Source organism: Callospermophilus lateralis, chromosome 4 (assembly GCF_048772815.1).
Source record: "Callospermophilus lateralis isolate mCalLat2 chromosome 4, mCalLat2.hap1, whole genome shotgun sequence".
Lineage (NCBI taxonomy): Eukaryota > Metazoa > Chordata > Mammalia > Rodentia > Sciuridae > Callospermophilus > Callospermophilus lateralis.
In genome coordinates, this window is record NC_135308.1 from 94,185,092 (window position 1) to 94,212,516 (window position 27,425).

General features: G+C 36.1%; 1 protein-coding gene across 25 annotated transcripts in view; it reads left to right on the forward strand.

Moving 5' to 3' along the window:
- The window catches only part of Ppfibp1 (PPFIB scaffold protein 1), a 288,979-nt gene that overhangs the window by 259,737 nt on the left and 1,817 nt on the right, over positions 1–27,425 (forward strand). For 18 of the 25 annotated variants that reach the window (XM_077109298.1, XM_077109309.1, XM_077109297.1 and 15 more), the window contains 18 exons: positions 977–1,131; positions 6,086–6,201; positions 7,072–7,128; positions 8,579–8,639; positions 8,990–9,019; positions 11,279–11,450; positions 11,918–11,950; positions 14,664–14,814; positions 15,567–15,695; positions 17,275–17,425; positions 18,091–18,202; positions 18,320–18,408; positions 23,071–23,193; positions 23,683–23,808; positions 24,798–24,986; positions 25,741–25,920; positions 26,565–26,630; positions 26,750–26,843. In XM_077109298.1, the coding sequence (XP_076965413.1) occupies positions 977–1,131; positions 6,086–6,201; positions 7,072–7,128; positions 8,579–8,639; positions 8,990–9,019; positions 11,279–11,450; positions 11,918–11,950; positions 14,664–14,814; positions 15,567–15,695; positions 17,275–17,425; positions 18,091–18,202; positions 18,320–18,408; positions 23,071–23,193; positions 23,683–23,808; positions 24,798–24,986; positions 25,741–25,920; positions 26,565–26,630; positions 26,750–26,836 (2,027 nt within the window). In that variant the 3' untranslated portion in view covers positions 26,837–26,843. Of the gene's footprint in view, positions 1–976; positions 1,132–6,085; positions 6,202–7,071; positions 7,129–8,578; positions 8,640–8,989; positions 9,020–11,278; positions 11,451–11,917; positions 11,951–14,663; positions 14,815–15,566; positions 15,696–17,274; positions 17,426–18,090; positions 18,203–18,319; positions 18,409–23,070; positions 23,194–23,682; positions 23,809–24,797; positions 24,987–25,740; positions 25,921–26,564; positions 26,631–26,749; positions 26,849–27,425 lie in introns of those variants that run through there. The other 7 variants (XM_077109304.1, XM_077109312.1, XM_077109319.1 and 4 more) reach the window with 3 other exon arrangements.

The following is a 27,425-nucleotide window of genomic DNA, read 5'->3' on the forward strand; positions in this document are numbered from 1 at the left end:
GCAACAGAAAAAAACATAATAAAGCTAGTGTTATGTTTGTAGGTTTTTGTGATGCTGGCATTCAAACTCCTTACATATGCTATACAAGTGTTCTACCTCTAAGCTACATCCCCTGCCCCAAAGGTAGTTTTAAGCTTTAAGTTTTAAGTAGTTAAGAAGTTATGGCCTGATTAAGATCTTCAAACAAGTATATGATTTAGCATTTAGTGTCATTTAGAGACATTAGTTCTACTTTTTAAAAAAATGACTATCTGGCTCCATGTTGTTCCTCAATTAATCCTTTTTATTTCTATAACTATGAAGAAATAAAGTCACTGCTTTGCTGAATATGTGGTTGCTTTTCTGTGCTAGGCTGTTCTTTCTTCTTTGAAATGGTATAAAAAGATCTTTTTGAAGATTAAATTTCATTTTTTTTTCTATTTCTATTTTCCTCTCTCTGTATTTTCCAGAGTAGTGATGAAAAATGAGTCATTTTAATAGGGGCTATGTTCCTATTCAAAATTAGTTTGTTGTGTCAGCTTAGTTTTTCTAAACTAAAAATGTGTAACCATCCCCCACCCCAGTTTTCCATGTTTGTTGGAATAACTTAACTTTTTGTTTTATTGCAGTCTTGTGAGTTAATAACCCTAACAGATATGATTTTTTTTTCTCTACTAATAATGCCACTGGATACTCACTGGCCTTAGGTGCTCACAGTTTAAGATGCTGTTTCTACATGTAGCTCTTTTTCCAGTGATGCCAGGAACAATTGACTCTTGGATTTTTGAGAATCAGAAAAATTTTTTTATATTTTGGAATGTGGGTGGAGCTCAGTAATAAGGTACATATTTATTATGCATGAGGCCCTGAGTTCAATCCCTAGCACCCCCACCCCCTCAAGAGAAAAAAAAGAAAAAAAATTCTGGTCACTCTAATTCCTCTAAAAGTGAAATAAGTGAAGAGCTGCTATTATCTTCTTACTTTTGTCTTTTTCTAGGCAAAGATGGTGAATATGAAGATCTGTTCAATTCCAGTTCCATCTCTACTTTGTTGGATGCACAGGGCTTTAGTGACATAGAGAAAAGTCCATCATCTTCCCCAGTAATGGGATCTCCCAGTCATGACCCATTCAACGCAAGTATTCCAGAAGAGGTATTTACAGAATGTCAATATTTTCTTCATGTTGAAGAGACTTTGTCATTAAAACACTGTTGATAACATGAAAACATGGATTCTTTTCTCAGTTGAATTACTAAATTGGTTCTAGCAATTTTTTGTGTCCTACAGGTCTTTCTCTTCTCCCAGTCTGTCTTTAATCCGTTCTTCTTTCCTTTCTTTAAAAAAATGCTGTGAGCATTGTCAAAATTGCTTATAAAATTCAGGAAAAACAAATCGTTCATAGTGCCATGCACCCATGGTTCCAGGTACTTGAAATGCTGAGGCAAGAGAGGATCACTGGAGCCCCCAGGGGTTTGAGGCCTGTCTAAGCAATATAGCCTGTCTCAAAAATTTTTTTTCTTGAAAAACCCCCTGGAGGAAGTAGATATCATTTTACATATGAGATTAGAATCTATTTATTAAAGAATACATAGGAAATTAATAAAGGGGGGATAAAGTGAGATATAAATAGGTTTATTTTAATCATTTTTTAAAGTTGTAGATGGACACAATACCTTTATTTTACTTATTATTATTATTATTTTTTTTTATATAGTGCTGAGGATCGAACTCGGGGCCTCACACATGCCAGGCAAACGCTCACCACTCAGCCCCAGCCCCAGCCCACTATTTTAGTCATTTCTGATGGTGACTTTGAAAGATGATTGAATAAAAGTTCCCTCAGGCTTGTTTAGACTTGGAAAAAGCCACTGTAGGGAATAAACCATCTTAAATTCATCTACATTACATCAGACTCGAATGTCCATCAGTTTGTTATCTGTTGTACATCAGTTCAAAACTTTGCAGCTTGAATGACAGTACCTACCTTGCTGATCAATGTGCAAGTTGGGGAGGGCTCAGCAGGCATGTCTCATCCCTCCTCCACTTGGCATCAGCTGAAGTGGCACAAAAGCCATGGGGCTTGAGTTCTCTGAGTGCTACTTACTCATATGTCCTTTGGTGGAGGCTTTGCTGGGACCTCAGCTGAGGCCCTATCTTCCCTCTAAGGCCTATTGCATGTGACTGCTTGGCTTTCTTGGCTTCCACAGTGTGGTAGCTATGTCCTAAGGGTGAGAATCCCAAGAGGACCAGGCAAATTTGCATCCTCTTTTATGACTTATCTCACAAGTCACATAGACTCTCTTCTATGTGACTGAGAATCAAAGAGAGGGATCTTAGATGTTGTCTCTTGATGGACAAATCACAGTACCACATTGTCAGAATACATGGGGTGGGATATGTTGATACAAACATATTTTGGATATATAGTCTATCATTTTACTCTCTGGCCATAATTTATGTCCCTGTCCCATACATAGAGTCAGTCTTTCTCCAAAGACATCTAGGAGCTGGTCATCCAGATCAGATCAAGATATAAGTGAAACTCCTCAGGTACAGTTTTGGGCACATCTTCTTGACAATCATTTTAATCAATTAAAGTAGCTGGAAACTTAAAGAACAAGTTACCTCCCCTCCGCACCCCCACTCTACACACAACATACAGTGGTGGGGTAGATGTGCTGCAACCTGCTATAGGCACTCCCATTTTAAGGAGAGGAAATTGGCTCAGCTCAGTGGCATATGCCTGTAATATCAGCTACTCAGTAGGCTAAGGCAGGAGGATCTCACATTCAAGGCCAGCCTGGGCAACTTAGCGAGATTCTGTCTCAAAAATAAAAAGTATTAGGAATGTTTCTTAGTAATAAAGTACCCCAGGGTTCAATTCCCTAGGATGAATGGATGAATAGATAGATCGATAGATAAAATTAAAGGCACACAATGGCCATAGTCTGCAGCAATTTCAAAATCTATCTAGGCAAGTGTTACCAGTTCCTATATGAGGGCCCAGTCTTCTATCCAAGTCTTTTTTCCTTTTCCAAATATTTGCAGGTAAGTATTTACAGGCAGTTTTGTGACTGTAAAAATGCCATAGAGGTCCTAAGCCACCCTTTCATTTTCTACCTGCTCTGTTCTCTTGAGTCTGACTTGGTGTCCTACTTGTTTTTTTTTGTTTTTTAATTTTTTATATGTTCTTTTTAGGTATACATGACAGTGGAGTGTATTTTGACATACATACAAAGGAGTATAACTTATCCTAATTAGGATCCCATTCTTGTGGTTGTACATTATATGGAGTTTCAGTGATTATGTATTCATATATGAACATAGGAAAGTTATGTCTGATTCATTCTACTATCTTTTCTATTCCCACCTCCCCCACTTCCCTTCATTCTCTTTTGTCTAATCAAATGAACTTCTATTCTTCCTCCCCCATTACCCTTATTGTTTATTACCATCCACATATTAGAAAGCACATGTGGCCATTGGTTTATTTCACTTAGCATGATAGTCTCCAGATCCATCTATTTATGGGCATATGTCATAATTTCATTTTTTATGACTGAGTAATATTCCATTGTGTGTGTGTGTGTGTGTGTGTGTGTGTATCACATTTTCTTTACCATTCATCTGTTGAATGGCACCTAGGTTAGTACCATAGCTTAGCTATTGTGAATTTAGCTACTATAACATTGATGTAGCTGGGTCACTGTAGTATGCTAATTTTAAGTCCTTTGGGTATATACCAAGGAGTGGGATAACTGGGTCAAATGATGGAATGTTCATACTGCTTTCCAGAGTGGTTGCACCAATTTGTTGTCCCACCAGCAATGAGTAAATCTTTTTTCCCCACATCCTTGCCAACATTTATTGTTAGTTGTATTCTTGATAATTGCTATTCTGACTGGAGTAAGATGGAATCTCAGTGTAGTTTTAATTCACTTTTCTCTAATTGCTAGAGATGTTGAACATTGGTATACTACTTAAACCCTTGGAATTGTCCACGTCTTCATAAGAAGCTTTTCTCTTAGTTTCCCTCTAAGGTTGCTGAGGGACAGCCCCTGATTTTCAGTCTTTGGACTTTATAAAAGGTTCAGTGAGACATTCAGTCTTCCTGTGATGTCAACAAAGGGCTTTACTGCCATGTTCCTGGATTCATCTTGAGACCATGTTTTTTTGACAGTATTTGTGCTTGTTTTTACCCTGAAACCATGTCTTAATTTTAGTATATAAAATTTAAGACTAGGAATTGGAAATAGTTTTAACTAAACAGTCTCAACTCCTTTATATTTATCAGTTCCTTCTTTGGTCATTTCTCCTTTCACATTTTTCTATAGTTAGAAAAAACACATGGGTAACTTTTTTATATCTGTTCTTGATAATTACATAATGAGAAAGTGAAATTTGAATTGAATGAAAATGAATTCAAGGAGAAAACAACTAAATTTCCTTCTTAAATGTCATCAATCAGGAATTAGTTAAGAAATAAACTAGTTTAGAAGGGAAATCCCCTCCTTATTAACTATATATTCATACTGACAGGAAAATGACATTTGACGATGAGTGTGCTTCATTTATAGAGAGGGGACACGTACCACACACCCAAATGATCTCCCATCTTTAAACAAGAGTCTTTGCTACGTGAATGCCAGTTTAATGATAGGTTTTTAGTTTGGAGCAAAAATAATTGGATGAGAATTGAGGAGTTCAGCCACATTACTTAAAAGCCAGAAGGGAGATTTGAGGCTGAAACTAAAGCCTTAAAGTTTCAAAATCAAGAAAGTGGGTCAGAGTTTTAGTATCATTGTTTTTTCCCCATGATTAGGAATCCAAGGAGACATATGAACTTCAGGAAACAGGAACAATGGCTAAATAAAATAAATTGTCCAGGATTAATTATAAGACTCAATCTGAAAAACTGATAGTAAAATAATATCCTATTTTATAATATGACTTTGTTTTATAGCCTTTGATATACACTCACACACATAAATATTCATTTTTTTTTCCAGTGGGAGAATTGAACCCAAGGCTAGGCAAGTGCTCTCTCACCCCTTTTATAACCTTAAATAGTGTCAAAGGATGAGACCACCACTCAACAACAGAAATAAAAATCACAAAGCTGAATTCATTGCTTGCTTAACCAAATGAACTTTATGAGCTGATCCTATATAGGGTCTTTAGATGCTTGCTGGCTCCCTTTCAGAATTGAGGAGCTGTCACTAACTGCTTAACTTGCAGGAGTTCATTGGGATACATTTGATCATTTTCTTACTGGAATATTTCACAAAGTGTTTGATTTATTGGCTCTGATGTGACCTACAATCTAACTGAAACCCTGAATAAAATTCTTTTAAAATTCTTTTACACACTCCAGTTTTAGGATATATGAAGCATTCGAGAAAATATGTTATACATTTTACTTGTTGCTGTAAATATTATTATTAAGCAAAATCTTTTTTAGTCATAGCCACAAAGTACATTTTAATTGGTTTTAATAACATTTTTTATCAATTCTGTGAATTGAAATTAGTCAACTAGTTCACACATGGAATAATGATTAATTTGACCAATGTACCATATTAAATTAATGGCAGAAATTAAAATGAAAGTTGTGCTTTGTCTACAATAAGTACTTTTCTCCAACTCTCATGTGAAGTCATTGGAACCCTGAGGAGGGTGGGCACTGTCATCCTCATTTTACAGAGGAGGAGATTGATGCAGTTAAAATCACATATGCAAGTATGTTAGAGTCAAGGATTTAGCCAGGACTTGAAGCCATTAATATTTGCTATAAACTTGCTTAATGGTACTTAATATGTATTACTCACAGTATTCAATGTCTTATTCAGAACTAAGTTTAAAAATTACCTCTCTCCAGAATATTTTCTTTGATTAATGCTTCTTTTTTATAGATGCTTGTTTCCTGAAATAATTTTATAAATATTAGAATAGAGTTCTAAACAGAGGTATATGAGGTATAAGATTTTGTCACTATACCTTTTATTCATCTTATTTATGTTTTGTTTCTCTCTGGCTTAAGTCTTTGCTTGTTTGCTTGATTGATTGATTATTATTTTTTTTTTTTGGTGTATTTTTGTAATTACAGTTCCACACCAGCATCTTGCAAGTTTCAGTTCCTTCATTATCGGCAGCAACTATAGGAGTGGAAACTCCTGAAAAAACCAAGTTGCCTCTTAAACCAGAGACTTCATTTGAAGAGAAGTATGTCATTTGTAGCCTACCATTGCAATATAAGTGTTCACAAACGTAGATTAAAAAAAAAAAAAAGGCTTCACATGTGTTTACAAACATAGTTTTTACTCATAAAACAGGAAACAGGAAGAGATGTGCCAGGAACCCAATAATACAGTTGTGTATTATTGAAGTAAAAGGCATAAAGCAGGAAGTAATAGGACCTGAGACTGAAGATGTGAGATGGTCAGGTTAGAGAGGGGTTTTAAGGAACTTGATTTTACTTCCTAGATCATGGGTCACCAACAATGTGTTATAAGCAGGGTAATAATAGTGATGTGCCACAAGGCTGTTTAGAAGATGCCTATGAAGGAAACAGAAGAGGGAATCTATCTCTATAGGCAAATAGAATTTTTGCTGTCATACTTCTAACTGCCTAATCGTACATTTAGGCCAACTAAAATAAAGCAGAATATTAAAAAATAGAAATATCTTCTTTTACTATTGTTTCATTCTTGACAGTTCTGTTCACATAGAATATATAGACAGTACTAACCTATATTGGTTCAACTCAGTGATTTTTCAGCTTCTACAATCTTGCTAGTTTTCACTTTCAATATGGCATTCAATAAATTAGACAAATTATTCAACACTTCCTTGTAAAATAGGATTTGTGTTAGATGATTTTGCCCATCTGTAGGCTAGTATAAATGTCCTAAGTTTAAGGTAGGTAGGCTAAGCCGCATTGTTGGGTAGGATTGTTCAACACTGATGAAAAATCAGCATGATTTTTCCACTTATTATGGGTTTTTCAGGACTTAACACCATTGTAAGTCAGGGATCATTGGTAAGATTTTTTTTATTCATGACATTAATAAATACATTTTTTTTTCATTTTAGTGAAGGAAAAGCAATCCTTGGTGCTGCTATTGAAACCCATTTGTGTGATGGTCTTTTGTAAGTTACATATTATTGAATGTCAAAAGTGTGATTGAGTCTTGAGAAAGAAAAGGGTCTCTTACACGAACAATAATCAATATTAACAGTTAGTGTATTAGTGACAATGTATGTGTCTGTTAAACTAATGAATAAATTAATGCAGCTGTAATGACTGGGTGGGAGTGCAGGTTGTAAGTTTATAAAGAGACACTCTTTTACCATCAGCTTGTGTCCTGTTTTTGCAGATCTTTATCCTTTATTAGTATTTATTTGAACTTCAGTGCTTTTAATTCTTTTTTGTACTGATTTATACTTTTGATTCCAGCAGCAAAACATCCCACAGAGTGTTGTAATGACTGGAAAAGTTGAAATAGTTTAGGTTGTTGTTGTTTTCTGGGTTTTGTTTCATTTGTAAATTTTTTTGTATTTCACTTATATGACCTAATATGAATATTTATCCAAGTTGCAGTCTGTATTAAATTAGGAAATCCTTTTTATAAAACAGTACTCAAAGATGAGATCATTTCTGTTTTGCCATTATCTTTTACTTTAGTTGGTAGTCAACACTTCTAGCAATTTACATACACATAAATACAGAAGAAATGCTTTTAAAAGTTTGCATATTTATAATTTTTAGAGCAAATGCATTCCTTTTTTTTCCCCTTCTCTCTGTCTCTCCCTTTCTCTCTTCTTTTTTCTTTTTGGTGATACTGGGGCTCAAATCTAAAGCTTCATGCATGCTAAGCAAGAACTCTACCACTAAGCTACATCCCCAGCCCCTTTTTTTCTTTGTAAACTGGTCATATATTCCTATTTTTAGTTTGTGAGAAAGTCAATTTCCATATCTGTTTACTGAATGCTAATAATGTGAAAGAGAAAATCTCTTGAGTATTTATAGTATCATTTTGCCTTCCCTATGATAGCTAATGAATTATTATGGTCAGCAATAGGGATTCTTTCATTTTGCTTGGGTCAAACTATAAAACAAATTGCTTTGCCAGGCTCAAAAAAAACCAATTCCTTTGTGAATTGGAAAATAAAATTGTCATTCTTGATTTTATTAAAAGAATTAGATATAAATAGTATATGGGTATTTAAATTTCCTGATAAAAATGTATACATGCAAAGGATGCACCATTAGTCCATGGAAAACACTGGCTTGTTTTAAAATGTTGACATTGTAAGGATAGTCCTAAGTGCTTTTCCAACTATTCTAACATGTAAGAGACATTTAGAGCTATTGGCAGGATAATTAACCACCCTTGCTTTTAAAAGAACTAAATATTATAATTTAGTTAAGTATGTAAGTGACTGATCCCAGATTTTCTTTTATTTTCAAGATTCAACCCACACACACACAATTTTCGTTTCTTTCTAAGATGATCTACTTAGAAACAGGAATCAGAGTCACATATTATTAATCCTAATTATTATTATTATTACTATTATTATTTATTATTTTTTTTAGAACTTCAAGTCTGCAAAAGTCCAGCAGCCTAGGCAGTCTGAAGAAGGAGACAAAAAATGGGGTAGGTTTTGTGTTTTCTTCCTGTTACCCCTAGAAGAATATATTTAGGAATATTCATTTTTTTTCATTTTGCGAATAAAACTTATAAGAAGACTTGTAGTTTCTATAATGGATAATTATTAGCAACCATGGCATAATTAACAATAAATATTAATTATGAATATAAGAATTCAAAGTAGTTAATAAAACCAAGAATGGAGATTGTAATAGAACATTTTAGGAAATAAATGAAACTAAGATTTTGTAGCTTAGAGGTGATGTAAATCTCTGATTATGGAACAGTATGTGACAAGTTCTGAATATATTAAGGATTCCTATAACAACTTTAAATGTTGTCATTGTTTTGAACAGGAAAAGGAGTCTATTCAGAAGCCTTCAGAGGTAATTTTATATCCAAATTAAAATGTTTTCAACTTCTATTACATGTAAATTGCTTAAATGTCTCCAGGAGACCAAAATTCTCAGAGCCACCAAAACATCATGCTAGATGGAAGACACAAAAGGCCATCTTCTATGATTTCTTCTCTATGTAATATCCAGAATAGATAAGTCCATAAAAACTGGTTATAGATTTGTATAGTGGTGAAAGGAGTAAAAAATGGGGGGAAACTGCATAATGGTGAGGGGTTTTGCTTCAGAATGATGGAACTGTTTTGGGACTAATTAGAGGTGGTGATTACACAACATTGTAGATGTACTAAATGCCACTGAATTATTCATTTTAAAATAGTTAATTTTATGTTATCTGAATATCACCTAACAGTTATTAAGCAAAATCAAAATTACAAATTCACAGTCATATTACTTGATGTTCTTAATGACCACAAATGGGTTTCCTTAGGCCTTACTAAAAGCCCTTCTTGATAGGGCATGGTGGCACACACCTATAATCCCATTGACTAAGGAGGCTGAGGCAGGAGGATCACAAGTTAAACTTCAGCCTGGGTAACATAATGAGACCTTATCACCAAAAAAAAAAAAAAAAAAAAAAAGGATTGGGGGTGTAGCTCAGTGGTAGAGTACCCCTGCATTCAGTCCCCAGTAAAATGTGTGTGTGTCTGTGTGTGTGTGTGTGTGTGTGTTTTTAAGCCCTTAGATTACAAGTAGTTTATTTTATAACAACATTTCCATTGGAGGCATACATTTTGGTATTTTTAGGATATCATCTACATGTACTTCTTTGCCCTCCTTTTCAATCAGGAACTTGTAAAGGTTCCAGTTGGGTTGACAGGCTACTTCCAGAGGTGGTCTCCTGACTGTCCATTCTTAGTACCTGTGTTAAACGTAGATAGAACTAGCAAGGCAATCAGTAAAGAGGGCTGTCATTTAAGTCCTTTTTGTCTTGTCAACTCAATGAATGGTTGAATTTTTGACATCAGTATTGAGACACAGATAACAACCCTGCTACTACATTGCATCATCTGTAAACTTGCAGTTACTATGTGCACTAGATACATAGAATAAAATCTCTGTCTTAGATGCTTGTGTTTCCCCTTACCCTTTTCTCTACCTGTGCAAAAGAAGGAAACAGAATGCAAAAGATATTAGGGACAAAAACATGAAACTAGAAGCATTTTGGGATAATACTAAAACCATATAATACTATGATACTATAATTGCCAATTCAGATAACCAAAAAGCCCAAAATAAGCAGTTGCTGTTTATATCTGCATTTTATTACTCTTCGAATGTTGAAAATAGCAGAGTAGAATCTCCTTCTATTGCTAATATAAAAATGTGGGCTAATGCCTGCTTTGCAGAATTACATTAGGCTTCTATTGATAGAGTTGTAATATAAAAATATGAACTGTTCTGGACTTGGTGGCACACTCCTTGTTATTCCAGTGACTTGGGAGGCTAAGGCAGGAGTTGAAGGCTAGCATCAGCATCTTAACCAAGACCCTGTCTCAATAAAAATAAAAAGGACTGGGGATATTCTCAGTGGTAAAGCACCCCTGGATTTAATCCCCAGCACATCCCACCTACCGCCTGAAACATGTGAACTGTAGTCTAGTTCTATATCATGATTGCTAGAAAATTTAGAAATATGCTATTCTGGTTATAATACCTTCATTCCATGTCTTGAAGAATGAGGCAAATAAAATAAAATTTGGGCTGGGGTTGTAGCTCAGTGGTAGAGTGCTTTCCTAGCATGGGTGAGGCACTGGGTTTGATCCTCAGCACCACAGAAAAAACAAATAAATAAAAAATAAAAGTTAAATTCTTTAAAACATAAAAAAGTAAAATTTGATAATTTCTCTTATCTTAAATATTTAAAACTGTAAATACATTGATTATGGATTAGTGATGAAGGGTGTTTATCTTGTTGCTATTGCTGTTTTTTTAAGTAGCTTTCATTGTGGATTTCTTAAAAAATACTTCTATTTTATTTGATATTGGTAATCAATGTGTTACTTCAGTTTCCCCCCACACACACCCCTGGTTCTGGAGATTGAAGCCAAGTACCTCAATCTTGCTAGGCAAGTAAGTGCTCTGCCACTGAGTTATATGCCCAGCTCTTAGTTATTCTTTTAAGCAAAACATGCATATATCATGGTCTAAGGCTTAGTGCGGGGCCTGGTATGTTGCAAGGATCGTGCACATCAGTGCTCTGTTTCACTGTTGTCACCCTTCTCTCAGGATAAAGCTTCAGGAGAAAGTAGCACATTTGGGAGCCTCCCTCCCAAAGTTCCAGGACGAGATGCCTCCGTGGATGACAACCCCTTTGGCACTCGAAAAGCAAGATCTTCCTTTGGCCGGGGCTTCTTTAAGATCAAAAGTAACAAAAGGACAGCAAGTGCACCAAACTTGGGTATGTGTGGCCAAGATGCATGTAACCTGATCTTTGAGGGAAACAATAGGGGAAAGATAAGTCTCTTCCTTCCCTATTCATCTATTTGTACATGATGGTGAATGACTTGGGGAGGGGCAGATATAGTTAGCAAATGATGTTTTTTTCAGTGGATTTAATTTAGCAGTGTGAGGATGTATCAACTCGCACCATACGTTGTTTCCTGTGTTATAAACAGCAGAAAGACCTAAAAATGTGATTGTGCATGGCATCATTAGAGAGTGTCCCATCTGTTTTGATAGTAGATAAGCTAACCCCTTGCTGACAGCCCTGGTGGAGTCTATGTGTAGCCTCAGAAGCACAGTGTGTGCCTTTCTTCCATGGTGCACATTTGTTAGAAGGAGTCTCATCTATGTTTCATTTTGTCACCCCCTGTGTTCTCTCCTTTGGGCTGCGTGTGATTGTGTGCATTGTTGGGATTTCTGAAGATCGTAAACGAAGTGCCAGTGCACCCACCTTAGGTATTGTACCCCTGCATGTCAACCTTCACCAGCGCTGTGCTCCAAACCTATCTAATCCCTGCTCTTGGCCTCTGTAATCTCTAGAGAGGGAGCTGGTAGCAATCAGAAAACGTAGTTCTCCATTCCAGATTGGTTTTTCCATTTTCTACAAAAAGTTTTCCATAGAACCTTTGCTTCCAAGCTTGACCACAGTTTTAGCCAAGGCTGTCGACACCTTGTGGGGAGACCTGAGAGGCCCCCAAAATGCCCTGCAGATGGCAGAGTCAAGGGTAGGAGTGTCCTGGCATTGTCTATCCCAGCTCTCTCACTCCTGGTACACATATCATCACTCATTCACTTCCAATCCCTTTTCCATGTGTACCTTTCCCCCAGCCTTCAAAAAGAAATGTTTTTAGTCAGGTAGGAAGCTTTATAGAAGACACTGAGATGATAAGTATGGACTCAGTTACCTTAGGGAGCATTTCTCTGACATCTTACTGCTTTGAAGATGGAGACAGCATTTAGCAGTGACAGAAGAAACTTTACATGTTACCTGAGGAGTCACCTGAAAGTGATTACTTTAGGAGAGGAAGCTCAGTTTTTTTTTTTGGTTTTTTTTTTTTGTTGTTGTTGTTGTTGTTTGTTTGTTTGGGTTTTTTTTTTTTTTTTGTATGGCAGTGTTCAGTAGGGAGAGAAAAAAAGAGTCTTCAAAAGGAAAATATGATTCTCTTAAAATGAGGGTGAGCTAGGCAACATTTCCAGGGACACCAGTACCCATCTTGTCTGTAGGGTGTGAATGGGTAGGCTCCCTTGGTTTTCCCAGTGGGTATTGTCACCTCATATAGACATCCACATGTGTATTCATGTGTACCAGCAAAAGTGACATGCTCTCTTGTAGTCTTAAACATCTAGAATGAGCACTGGATACATAAAACAAGATGATCTATTTAGACAACTCTTTTCAAATAATCTGCTTCATCTTTCTTAGAATTGGATTGTTGTTGCTTAGAGGCAATTGCTGCTTATTGTATAACCTGTAATCACAGCCCTGCTTCATAGAAAAGTCAACTTCTGCAACTTGTATATCTTGCTGAAACATTGTTCCTGTGATTTTGTACAACTTTTACTTTCCTTTACTAAGTATAAAATCTCACATGGAAGAAATAGTAGCCCTTATATTTGTTAATGTACAACTATCCACTAAGAGACAGTTAACAGAACTAAAATAGATCTGTCAGTGGCAAATATGGATGTTATTATTTTAAAGCAAAAAAAAAAATAGGTACTAACTTTATATCAAAAGGAAAATTTATGTATATCTAGTTTAAAATTTTCTCACTGCCCAAATCATAATAAATTGGGATAAATTTCCTTAAAAATTGCTAGGCTGGGTGCCATGGCTCATGCCAGTAATCCCAGCTACTCAGGAGGCTTAGACAGGAAGATTGCAAGTTTAAGACCAGCCTAAACAATTTAGTAAGACCCTGTCTCAAAATAGAAAAATAAAAAGTTTAGGCACTCCTTGGTTCAATCCCTAGTATTGGAGAGGTAGGTAGTACTTGGTAACTGAAGTGATTAAATGCCAAAGGAAAAAAAAGGATAAAAAGAAAATGACAAGAGTTTTAAATGAAGTAACAAAGAGAATATTAGTTAAATATAAGAGACTCTCAAGGAAGTTGGCTGGATTTGAGTACAAAATGTCTCTGTGGCACATTGAATTGGGAACATGTACAAATGTTCAGATACTGAGACTGGGAGAAAAGACCAGGCCCAGAAATTTTATTCCACCTACTCTTAAATGATAAAACCATCACTTAGTGCCAAGCTCAAGCTGGGCATAGAGGCACACACCTCTAATCCTAGCTGCATGGGAGACCAAGGAAGGAGGATCTCAAGTTTGAGGCCAGCCTGAGCACTTAGTGAGACCCTATCTCAAAATAAAAAATGGGCTGGGAATGTGGCTCAGTGATAGAGTGTTAGCTTAGCATGTGTGAGGCCCTGGGGTTTAATCTCAGGACTACACACACAAAAGCAAAAGCTATTTTTTAGTGCTAAGTTTCAAGTGGATGAGCTTGTTGAAAAGATCCTACAGAGGGAACTTCCAATCTTAAAATGGAATAAGAGGAAAAGAAACCAGGAATGCATTGAGTGCAGTGGCACACACCTATGATCCCACCTGAGAAAGAAAGATAGCAAACTAGAGGTCAACTTCAGTAATTTAGAGAGACTGTGTCTCAAAAAGGGTTGGGATGTAGTTCAGTGATAGAGGAGTACCCTTGGGTGCAATCCCTAGTACCAAAAAGAAAAAAAAAAAAAGGAGGGGGATGCTACAGCAAAGGAGATACTGTCAGATGGTGATCTAGGAGTGTCAGGGCAGCAACAAAGAGAGAGAGTGCTTTTAAAGAGCGTGGGAGATAGTCAACAGTGCCATGAAACTAACTGTAAGATTGGAGTTCAGATGAGTTGAAGAAAGTTTAGAAGTCCCATCTCACACTTTTAATCTCAATGCAATTGTGTTTTAAGTTAATCATCTTTATACTCAAGAAAGTAAACTGTAGTGTAGAATATACATTTGTGTTACATTTCTCATATTTATCAAGCTCTTGATTAGTCACTGTTTTATAGACCAACAGAAGAAGAATCCCTAACAGTTGCTAAAACCAAGGTTGATTTCTAATCATGTTCATTCTGCATTTTAAAATTCACCAACTCTTCTTTTCTGTTCTTGGAATAGCTGAAACAGAAAAGGAGACAGTGGAGCACCTAGATCTGGCTGGGACATCTTCTCAGGCCAGAGATTCACAGGGAAACAGTCCTTTCCTGATATCTCCACCATCTCCAGATTCCAAAAAGAAATCCAGAGGTATCATGAGACTCTTTGGAAAGTAAGTGAAAGAGTGAATGAGTAAAGTGGAATTTGTCTTACTTGCTCAAATGTAGGGATAATTGGAAATCTGGCTGAAAATGGGTATGAAATTTTTAAAGGTTTTATGTTCCTCTTATGGAAGGAAGATTGTGATTTGGGATTCATTAACTCACTAGGCTTTGATTCAAGTTTAAGTATAGTTATATACATTACTACACTACAAGGAAGAATAGCTCAAATCTACGTACCAGTTAAAAATGTTCTGATTAGTTGGGCTCTGCAGTGCACCCTTGTAATCCCAGCTACTCAGGAGACTGAGGCAGGAGGACCATAAGTTTGAGACCAGTCTGGGCAACTTAATGAAACCCAGTCTCAGGCCAAGTGTGGTGGCACGCGCCCATTACCCCAGTGGTGCCTATAATTCCAGCAGCCCAGGAAGCCAAGGTAGGAGGATCACTAGTTCATAGCCAGCCTCAGCAAAAGCGGGGCACTAAGCAACTCAGTGAGGCCCTGTCTCTAAATAAAATTCAGTAGGGTTGAGGATGTGGCTCAATGAATGAGTGCCCCTAAGTTCAATCCCCAGTTCAAAAAAAAAACCACCCAGTATCAGAATTTTTAAGAATAAAATAAAAGGAACTGGGGGTATAGCTAATCAGTAGGGTGCTCTTGGGTTCAATATCCAGTACTGCCAAGAAAATAAGTGGATTGACTTTAAAGTCTAAAGCTTCTTCAGTTCTAATATATGGCAATGTGGGGTTGTGTCTTCTTCAGACTTAGGAGAAGTCAATCGACTACATTCAACCCAGATGACATGGCTGAGCCTGAATTCAAAAGAGGAGGGACAAGGGCAACTGCAGGCCCCCGATTGGGTTGGTCTCGAGATTTGGGACAGTCTAACAGGTAAGTATAGCCAATGAATGAACGTTAGCATCTCTACCTAAGCATCAAGGCTCAGGGACACCTGCAGTATACTGTCACTAGATTAAATTATCAAAAGTATAGCTTATCATCACACAAGGTTCGTCATCTTTACAGTGGTGTGGTTTGTTCATGATTGGTGAGAGCTGGAGAAAAAATGAGGGCTGGGTGAGTTAGGTAAGGAGCCAGAGCTAAAGTGTCAGCCACATCTGTATTACAGTGGTTCTTGGACATAAATTTTATATAATTATTGCTTTGGAAGTACTATGAAGAACAGCCATGGATAGCATAGTGCTTAAAAGTAGACTCTAGGGGCTGGTATACAACTCAGTGGTAGAGAGTGCTTGCCTAGCTTGTGTGAGACCCTAAGTTTGGCCTTCAGCCACACACTGCCCCCCCCCAGCTCCTCCCCCCCCCCCCCACACACACAGAAGAGTAAGTTGAAACTTGGGTTTGGTTTCTGTCCTTACCGCTTTCTACTAGCCAGATGATCATAAACAATGACTTCCATGCTGTGTACCTCTCAATTTTCTTGTCATAATAGTTAAGACCCATCACAAAAGGTGATTGTGAAGATTAAATGTTAATATGTTTTAAGTATCTGGCAAATAATAACCATTCAATAAATATTTGAGACTAGTGGAGTCTTTGAAAATACTTAAAGACAAATTCTATCACATTTCTTAGACTTATCAAGGCTATGTAATGTTTTATGTATTAAGACTCTTAAGAACTTTTATCACCCTTATCAAAGTGGAGAACTATTCTTCTGACCTTCTAAGCATGGAGAGGTGGGGTTGGCAAACATACAGTACAAGGCCTTGATACTAAATTTAAAACAGTCCCTCCCAACAGGCAGGTCACTGGACACAGATTTCAGCAAGGAGGAAACTCCCTTTGCCTTTTCCAAATACCTAGTGATCTCGTTTGCCATATGTTCTCTTTGAATACAATAAAGGACTTCCTTGTGCATTTAAAAAAAAAAAAATTCAAAGTCATGTTCATCTTTACTTTTTTTCCCTCCAAATAGGAACACTGTGTCTAAGTAAAGCAAACAGAAATTTTATTTTGATTACTCTATTCTATACTCAATGGCAGCATATTGTCCTCTTCCCATAAATTATCATCAGGAAAAAAACCATAATTCTGTCAAAGTTAATTCCAGTTAGACTTGAGGGTTTTTTTCCTAGTGTTTTCTGTTTGGGAATACAGTCTTAAAACAACATTGGTTGAAACTGGTTATAGTGACTTGTGTTGGTTCAACTTAGTGTTTTTCTATAGAACATATTCTTGCTAAATCACATTGAATCTTTTGCAGTTTCATTTAAAATGAAGACCGTGGTCTTAGAAGATAACTTTCAACTCTGGTACTACTTCCTTCTCCAAATACACTTTAAAAATTAAATTTTTCATGGTCAACTGTGTATCGCCAGGGACTTTCCATATCTATTGAATGTAGAGTTAAAAATTGATGATAAGCCACACAATTGTGGCTTATCACACAATTATGTGGCTTATCGTCTTTGAATTGTTTCTCATGCACTTGTTCATTTTCCTGCAGTGACTTGGATGCACCATTTGCCAAATGGACCAAGGAGCAAGTTTGTAATTGGCTTGCAGAACAAGGCTTGGGATCCTACCTGAATTCTGGCAAGCACTGGATTGTGTCTGGTCAAACACTTTTGCAGGCTTCTCAGCAAGATCTAGAGAAGGTGACTACTTCTCTATTTTATTTATAAAATACTAAGAGAAAGAGAATATAATTATATGGTAACTTTATACTCCAGGAAGGGGCATGGGTGGAGCCAGTGTTAGTAATCTTGAAAAGGTTTGAGTTTTCAGCCACTTTATACTTATTTCATTTCATGGACTTAAAAGGAAGGACCTGGTCTTAATGATTCTTTGGAACAAAAAAGCCATTGGGAATTCTAAGGAAAAATAATTATATAGCTATACTAATAAACCTTGGGCTCGTATGACTTAAAATCATTTTGTGGCTTTATCACATTGACTTATCTTTTCAACGTAATATATGCAATTCAACTTAACTTTATAAAAAGAAAAAATGTTCTGTGTCCCATTTATCTAAAATTTTACACAAAATAAGAGTGAAGTTCCTATTATGCATGCCACAGTTGCTATCTTAACAAAAAAATAAGTCACTGAGGAATGTCTAATATATCACTAAATTAATTGGGGCCATCTTAGCTCTCTAACAACCTCTTATCCAGCAACATAACTAGCCTGAGTTAGTATGTTATTTAATGTAGATTGAATCCTTACTGTTAGCTTCATTTTGGAAGAATTTGCATCATTTTCCAGAGTCATAAGCCCACATAGTTAGAATTATAAGTTTAGTTATTTTTTATTGTTTTAGGAACTTGGAATCAAGCATTCACTTCATCGAAAGAAACTCCAGCTGGCACTGCAAGCTCTAGGATCCGAGGAAGAAACCAATCATGGGAAGCTGGATTTCAACTGGGTCACTAGTAAGAGGTTTTTATTTTTAATAAAATAATAAGTAAATAAATATCGCTGCCTTTTCTTTTTAATCACAAAAGCAAGTGTTTTGTGACACTGTAATGATGTTGGTTTCTGTTCTTCAGGATGGTTGGATGATATTGGCCTCCCCCAGTATAAGACCCAGTTTGATGAAGGACGGGTGGATGGTCGAATGCTACATTACATGACAGTTGTAAGTGATTTCTCGCTAGGGTTTGGAGGAGTTAAGACTTTTTTCCTTTGAAAAACATACAAATAGAGTAATCAAAATATAATGTTTTCCTAATGGTTCCAGCAGAGTATGAAGATGTCACTTTAACTTGAGGAGTGAGGGGAAAATATTTCCTGTGACTAGAAATTGTAGGATTTGGCAATTGCAATTGCTCTGGGATTATCTGAAACCTCAATTTAAGCTAAGCAAAACTTAAACTAAGCTATCCAGAAAATAAATATATAATATATATATTTTCAACAAGATGAACATTGAAGTGTCTACTTTGGATGAGTTTTATGGCATATGAATTAAATCTCATAAAGAAATTTTTAAATTGAATGTGGAGTTCTGAAGCCCTGGAAGTTTCTAAGTTATGTATTCCTATATGCAGTGACTATTCAGCAGAGGCTTCCTTTTTGGCCTGACATCCACATAGGGACTTGCCTTCTCCCCTCCCTTCTCTTGGACATCTATTTCCTGAAACACTTCTGACTTCAGCCCAGTTCTGTGAGGGCAGGAGTTATCAGGGTAAAGGAGAAGAGCTGAAGGCTAGACTTTCACTCTGATTCCTTCTTTTACTGTATATTTCTAGCCTTACAGCCAATGAATAGAAAAACTCTTTCCTACTTTAAAAACAATGAGAGAACCTGTTGTGATGGTACTCTGATATAATCCTAGTGACTTGGTAGACTGAGGTAGGAGGATTCCCAAGTTCAAGGATAGTCTTGCAATTTAGTGTCCCTCTTTCAATTTTTTAAGAAAGGGATGGGAATATAGCCAATGTTATAGCACCTCTGGGTTCAATCTCCAGTACCACAAAAAAATAAAGAATAAAATAAAATAAACAATAAAACAGTGGGGAAGATAAATTCCAGAACAATATTGTTCTAGATAGTATGATCAAAGTTATAGTGAAGGTACTTTTATTTGAATACCATTTTCAGATGGTATTCTATAGATATCATATTTTTTTACATAAGAGGAAAGAGTGACTAGCTAACTTGGGTAAGAATCTTTTAATGTCTAAGAAATGTGGAGTTTGAGTCATGGCATTTGTTTTCTTCTCTTACCATTGAACTTTAACCCTTTTTTTAATGGCAATATCATGTGAGCCTGCATGTGATAATACTAATGTGTGTAACATGTTGTATATTTGTTGTGTTACGGGTACTCTTCTAAGCATTTTACTCATATTAGTATTTGATTTTCAATAACCCTTTGGGTTAGTACTAATAATATCCCCATGATTTGGATGAGGAAACAGGAATCAAGAATTTGGATTAACTTAACCAAGTTTCCACAGTTAGAAAATGGTAGAAAGCCATAAAGCATTTAAACACAATCTGATTCCAGAGCTGTTTCTTAATAGTTTGCTGTTCTACCTGGAGCAAATTCAGTGACTATTTACCTGTCTGTCTAGGTGTAAGTATCTTCCCCTGGGAATTGAGCAGATTAAGACTTAAAGTCACAAAAAGGATGTGCATAACTTTTGTGACCAGAAATATATAAATTACCTTGAAAAATCCAATCCCATAATCCTAGGCCACAAAACATCTGCTTTAAATATGGTATCCTTGATTGGATCCTGAAACAGAAAAAGATCCTTAGTGGAAAAACTGGTGAGAATTATGAAATAAATATCTGAATAAGTCTGTAGTTTAATTATTTATTGTCTATGTTAATTCCTCAGTTTTTACGATATAAAGATGTTAATATTATATACTGTATTATTATAAGATGTCAATATTAGGGGAAACTGGGTAAGAAGCATACAGAACCCAATACTATCTAGCAACTCTTCTGTGTATCTAAAATTACTCCAAAGTAAAGTTTTTTAAAATCCCAAATTAAAAAGAATCAGAAAGTCTATTTTGATTTGAAAGAAAATGGTCTTTCGGGCTGGGGATGTGGCTCAAGCGGTAGCGCGCTTGCCTGGCATGCGTGCGGCCCGGGTTCGATCCTCAGAACCACGTACAAACAAAGATGTTGTGTCCACCGATAACTAAAGAATAAATATTAAAAAATTTTCTCTCTCTCTCTCTCTCTCTCTCTCTCTCTTTAAAAAAAAAAAGAAAATGGTCTTTCTTATTTATTTATGTATTTATTATTGTTGTAGGTGGACACATACCTTTATTTTATTTATTTCTATGAAGTGCTGAGGATTACACCCAGTGCCTCACAGGTGCTAGGCAAAGGCTCTACCACTAAGCTGCAACCCCAACCCCTGGTCTTTCCTTTTAAGACCCTTCAAAATATAAATATTTTCAAAAGTAACTAACATTTTATTTACATTGGAAACATTGTACATTAGATTTTTTTTAATCTGATATATTTTAATTAGATTAAAATAGCCAACAGTGAAGTGTTTGGGCCATTCTGTACCTCAGTTTTAAATTAATATATGTTAAATGCATTTTCTAATTTATCATAAGATCCTGTCTTTAAAAATTAATCCAGAAAAAAAATTCAGGAAATGATTTTTACTCAGTTAGTAGCCTTAAGGATTTAAATATTTTTATTCTTAGAAGTATTCTATAGTAGATTCATTTTTTTTCTTCTTCTTTTTTCCTCTTATAAGAAATGTCTTGGGCTGGGGTTGTGGCTCAGCAGTAGAACGCTCCCATCACATGTGTGAAACCTGGGTTTGATCCTCAGCATCACATAAAAATAAATGAATAAAATAAAGGTATTGTGTTCACCTACAACTAAAAAATAAATATTAAAAAAGAAAAAAAAAGAAATATCTTATCAGTAAGGTGTGCCCAAAGTAGGTGTTTTCCTTGTTTACTTTTTGGGTGTGTTTGGAGGTAGACTGGTACCCCAAATCACTATCTTCAGAAATAATTTGTTTTGGTGTGTTTGGTGTGTTTGAAAAAGTTCCCAGTGGCTGCAGACTGGTGAAATGTTTTCCTTGAAAGGGTTGATAGGTGATATATGTTAATGCTTATAATTTCTTCATTTCTTTTCTCTTTTTCACTTTTACTAAAACCTTTGCATCAAGTGACATAGTATTTGCAAAATTGGTCATAATGTCTAATGAAAGCATAGTAATATAGAACTGGAAGACTCTTTTAAGGCCAGGGGATAGTGTAGCAAGTGCATTCTTCTGAGTTTCCCTAAAACTATCATGTGCTTCTTAGTTCAGAAAACCAAACCTTGAACATATTGGCTCTTAGCTGAAAGAAAAAAAAGAGGGCAGTTGGCAGATCCCTTTTATTGTACTTCTTAAGTCTCAACCTTACCTGCAGATAAAGTTGTGGAAACTAAGGAGGAAACAAAGAAATTCCTTTATTTACAGTATGTGCAAATTATAACAGATAGAGCTGGAAATGTAGAGAACATGTTCAAGGCCCTGGGTCCAATCCTCAGTTCCAAATCAAAAAACAAATTATCTTTTATACTGTGACCCAGCGCTATTCTTTCTCTCTCTCTCCCTCCCTCCCCCTTCTCCTCCTCCTCCTCCTCCTCCTCCTCCTCCTCCTCCTCCTCCTCCTCCTCCTCCTCCTCCTCCTCCTTCTTCTTCTCTCTCTCTCTCTCTCTCTCTCTCTCTCTCTCTCTCTCTCTCTCTCTTTCACATTTTCCTGGATGACTTTGTACTTCATGTTGAGACACTCTCAATTGGTCAGGGAGATGAAACACTTCTGATGATAAAATCATAATTAGAAATTGGCTCAGAGTTGATAGGCAAGATTTAACTGAAATAAAAACTCATTTTACATGTGTGTCATGCCTGTAGGAAAACTAATCCTAATATAAAACTCATAACAGAAAGCACATTATGTCATCATTGTCCACACTTAACTAAAAAGTCAAGTAACTAACTTAACTGTGTATCATACTAGCACAATATTTTTTACTTCATGCAGACTGTTAATAAATTTAAATAATATGTTTTCTGTAGTTTCCTTAGAAAAATAGAACATATTTGGAATCAAATCTAAACTATTCATTTATGATATAAAAATGCAAATAGTAAATCATTCAAAAATAAAAATTTGACATTATTTTGTGCATGATTGGTGTACTTTCCCTTGGAATGTCTTTTCTTCGTTTTCTTTTGTAACAATACTCCAAATTATTTAAAAGTTTACTAAAGCAATTCATGGCTTTAACCCAAGTTCCTTATAAATGTCATTCTGCAGCTACCAAGATACCTACTACTGTGAAATGAGATAATAGTTACATGTGCCCATTGGTTAGCTCCTATTCCATGATAGAAGTGCATTCAGAATGCACCTTTTGGGAGAATTGATCTGGATTCATTTCATTGTACTTATTCCCTCCTGCACGTAGGTTTGGTTATTTTAATCACTTGAGGAGGAATGCTCAGCTAGTGCTTTTCAAACTCTGTTTTTCAGAGGCCTGAGATTCTGTTATCCTATCAGAGCATCTGAGAGAGAAGCAGTTGGCAGTCATCTTCCTTGGAAACATTAATCTGGGGTCTGGGAGAGAATTTTATTCAGAACAGAAAAAGGGGTTCTGTTACTAAATAAAAGCTTAGAAAGCACTGACAAGCTCATGGGGCGTATTTTTTTTTTTTTTTTAAATTGGTGGTTCTACTTCTTCAGTTTTCTGAGATTTCTCTAGGAAAGTCTTCCTGTTATAAGCCATAGTGAGACTCCCTTTGTTCTTTTTTTGCAGGATGACTTACTGTCTTTGAAGGTTGTGAGTGTGCTGCACCACCTCAGTATCAAAAGAGCCATTCAGGTCCTGAGGATCAATAACTTTGAACCAAATTGCCTACGAAGACGACCATCTGATGAGGTAGCACATCAAGGGAGGCTCAAGTAGGCACTTTACATGCATGTGCCTAAAGAGCTGGTCTCCTGAGAGCTTTGAATCCAGCCTCACTTACTTCTTGACCTTTCTTTTCCTGTAACCCACCTTCCCGCCTCCCCACCTGCAACATGATGGTCCACTGTATAACCTAAGCCAAGATTTACTCATCATTTATGCTTTCTCCTTTTAATGGGTGTATTTTTCCTGCCTTCTTAATCCAGAGTTAAATATCACTGTGAAGACTTCCTTTTCCTTTTCTTATTAGTGTGTAAGAAAACTTGAAACTTTGTCATATAAATCCTTTAAAAGAGAATTCAAATTATCAAATACCTTTTATCCTTTATTTTAAACCTTTCATGGGATGTTAAGTGATGGTACTCAATGGGGCAGACTTTTTGGAGTTTTGTGGGTTTACTATTGAGGATCATGTTGTCCCAACATCTAAAGCTCATGGTAATTTTTTTGTTCATACAGAATAGCATCACCCCATCCGAGGTTCAGCAATGGACCAATCATCGAGTGATGGAGTGGCTGCGCTCTGTGGATCTGGCAGAATATGCTCCCAATCTCAGAGGCAGTGGTGTCCATGGTGGGCTCATGGTAAAGCCCTGTTACTATTCAATTGACTTCTCATTTTGTTTCCTTTTAATCTAAGGAGTATGGTGTTACAGGTCAGGCATCCCCAATCTGAAATCTGAATTGCTCCCAAATCTGAAAACTTTTTGAATTTCCATACCACAAATGGAAAACTTACACCTGACCTCATGGTATGGGTTGCAAAGTGCAGATGTGCAAGTCCAAAACATTTCTGGTCCTAAGCATTTTGGATAAAGAATAACCTTTATCAGTTTACTTGTTCTAATCCTAAAGTCATCTTTCCCAACACTCCTGTACTATTTCTAGTGAGTTTTACTCTCAGGGTGTTTTTATTTATATTATAAAAATCTAGGGCTGGGGATGTGGCTCAAGCGGTAGCGCGCTCGCCTGGCATGCGTGTGGCCCGGGTTCGATCCTCAGCACCACATACAAAGATGTTGTGTCCGCCGATAACTAAAAAATAAATATTAAAAATTCTCTCTCTCTCTCTCTCTCTCTCACTCTCTCTCTCACTCTCAAAAAAAATAATCTACATTAAAAAAAAAATCTAGATCCGATTGAAATTCATTCTTCTTGTACTGTTCTCTTTCATGTTGAATACCTATCTTTCATATGATCATGATTTAAAACACTTGCAAAAAAAAATAGATTATATCTCTGCACATACATGTTGCATAAGGAGTTAGCTTTCAGAGTCAGCACTCCAGAGAGGTACAAGTGCTGGTGTGGTTAATAAGGCCTGAAGCCTGGATTATAGGACCAGCCCCACCATTTCCTAACTCGGGCAAAATAAAGAAAAAATACATAAATTAAAAATCAAAGTCCATAGCCTGTCTACCTCTCTGTACTGTTGAAAGGGTCATTGGCGATAACCCAAATGAAAGAGCTTTGCAAATTGTAAAGTACAATACAAAACGTAATAACTATCGTACTTTTTAATAATCTTAATTTTTCTTAAAATTTTTTTAAAATTTTTCTTAATTAATCTACAGGTTCTAGAACCTCGTTTTAATGTAGAAACAATGGCACAGTTATTAAATATTCCACCAAATAAGACACTGTTGCGAAGACATTTGGCCACTCATTTTAATCTCCTAATCGGTGCTGAGGCCCAACATCAGAAGCGAGATGCCATGGAGTTACCAGATTATGTACTTTTAACAGCTACTGCCAAAGTGAAGGTTAGCTCAAGCTCACCTGAAGCAAAGACTCAGTTTCAGCTGTTACCCAGTTACTCTATTTTCTGGGGTTTACTAACTTCTGTGGGTTGATGAGATATATATCTTAAAGGTATATATGTGTGTGTGTGTGTGTGTGTGTGTGTGTGTGTGTGTATACATACACACATGTGTGTCTATGTTTATATCTTTAGGAGTAACTTAGATAATGTATTCTTAAAGGTTTCTGTGTAAATTATTTTTGTTATTAGCATTAACAATGATAAAGAGCATGATGTTGGTTGGCTTCTATAATCAGTGTATTGCCAAAGAGTGGGAATTATTTTACCAGTCACTATCCTGATATGGCAGCAGAACAGGCAAATAATGAAAGCTTTACCCAAAAAGAAATTATAGTAAGGATCTTTGTTTGTTTGTTTGTTTGGTGCTCTTAGATTGAAAATCTTCACAAAATTGGTTTTATCCCTAAGAAATTCCATCATTGCACTAATCCTGCTTAAAAACATAAAGGTTTTTGACAAATTTTATCACAGTGATTGTCCAGCTCATGGTATGAATAAGATTAATCTTAGGCTTCATAACAAGGATTATTTATGATATTGATGTATTACTCATATGCCTAGGATGTATTTGCTATGCAAATTCAATCATCCAGTTGCTTTTCTCCATGAGAAGGGGTGAATAATTAAATAATATGTTATTCGTTCTTTGTCATGAACTTTATCAAATTCCTCTGTCATTTTGTTTGCTTTTAAAGCCAAAGAAACTTACCTTCAGCAATTTTGGGAATCTGAGAAAAAAGAAGCAGGAAGATGGAGAAGAATATGTTTGTCCAATGGAATTGGGACAGGTATCAGGAAGTGCCACTAAGAAGGGGTTTAAACCTGGTTTGGATATGCGCCTATATGATGAAGATGATTTAGATCGGTTAGAGCAGGTAGGTGCACCCAGCATTCAGATGCTAAATGGAATCTACACTGTTAACTACTAATCAAGGATGTTTTCTTTAAATGCCTAAAAAATATAATAAAATAACAATGAGTACTTAGAGATTGCTTATTACTTTGCTGATTCTATCCAAAACACTGAACATATTAATATACTTGGTAATCTTAAGACATAGAATATTGTAATCCACATTTTAGACATAAGAAAGCTAAAGCACAGACAGCTAAGTAACCAGCTCAAGGTCTCTAGCCTACCAGGCTAGATCCAAAGCCTGTACAATTTACCTGTGTTGTACGTTTCTGTGTGAAGGAAATCTGTGCACTAGAACAAGTCAGGATTGGACAGGTCCTACGACCTAGACTTTTCAGATTCAAGCTACGCACTGCATGTTTGCCCTCTAATCAGTAATCCTTTGGTGCCATTGTCAGAGTCATCAGACTAGATGTTCTAGTCCAGTGTTCCTTCTAATAATGAAAAGAGATTATCATCAAAAATGTTAATGTTGCTTCTACCCATTCCATACTATTTGTGTTATTTCTGCAATTTTTCTGTTTTTCTTCTACTTTTATTCATATTTCTGCTGTTTCCTTGAAATTATGAAAATAAGTATGTCATGTCATGACTTGTCCACAGATGGAAGATTCAGAAGGGACAGTGAGACAAATAGGGGCATTCTCTGAAGGCATTAACAATCTCACAGTAAGTTTGAAAAATGAATTGAAACCTAAAATAACCCCAAAGGATTGCATGTATATTGGAGAATGTGTAGTTCTGAGCTCAGAACTCAGAGTGTGAATCCCTGTCTGCTTGTTTTTCAGCACATGTTGAAGGAAGATGACATGTTTAAAGATTTTGCTGCCCGCTCTCCCAGTGCCAGCATTACAGACGAAGATTCAAACGTTTGACCTGGATGAGCAGTAGGAGCCCTTTGTCTTTTTTCCACTTTATTTTTTAAATACTTACATTGTGTACTATAAGCAACAGATTGTATATTGTTTATCATTCCAACTTTTTCTTATTTAGAAGTGGAAATGGACAACAGGAGAATTGTGCCTATTCAGAATTTGCCACAAAAAATGAGACACTGATGAATGAGAGTATAATTTTTGTTCCTCTATTTAATGTAAAAATCCATGATGTATTGTATTTAAAGTGTTGCACTTAAGATGAGTATTTTATGTTTCTCTTCACATCCAGCATGGAGAATTTGGGGAGCAGTAACCAGGGTGTTAATGACTTTGACACATCATTGCTCACTGCAGCCATCTAAGCAGGACACTGTGCTCAGAGGCAGTGTATAGAATTTTGTGTGCCCACTGAATGCCAGCTACACCTCCACTTGCCTCTTATCTTATTTTTATATATTTTTCTAAATATATGTATATATATATAGTACATAGAAAATAGAACTTTTATTTTGTGACATCAGGAAGATGATGGCAAGATCACATTGAAAATAAAAACAAAATCAGATAAAAACAAAACAGTGATCTA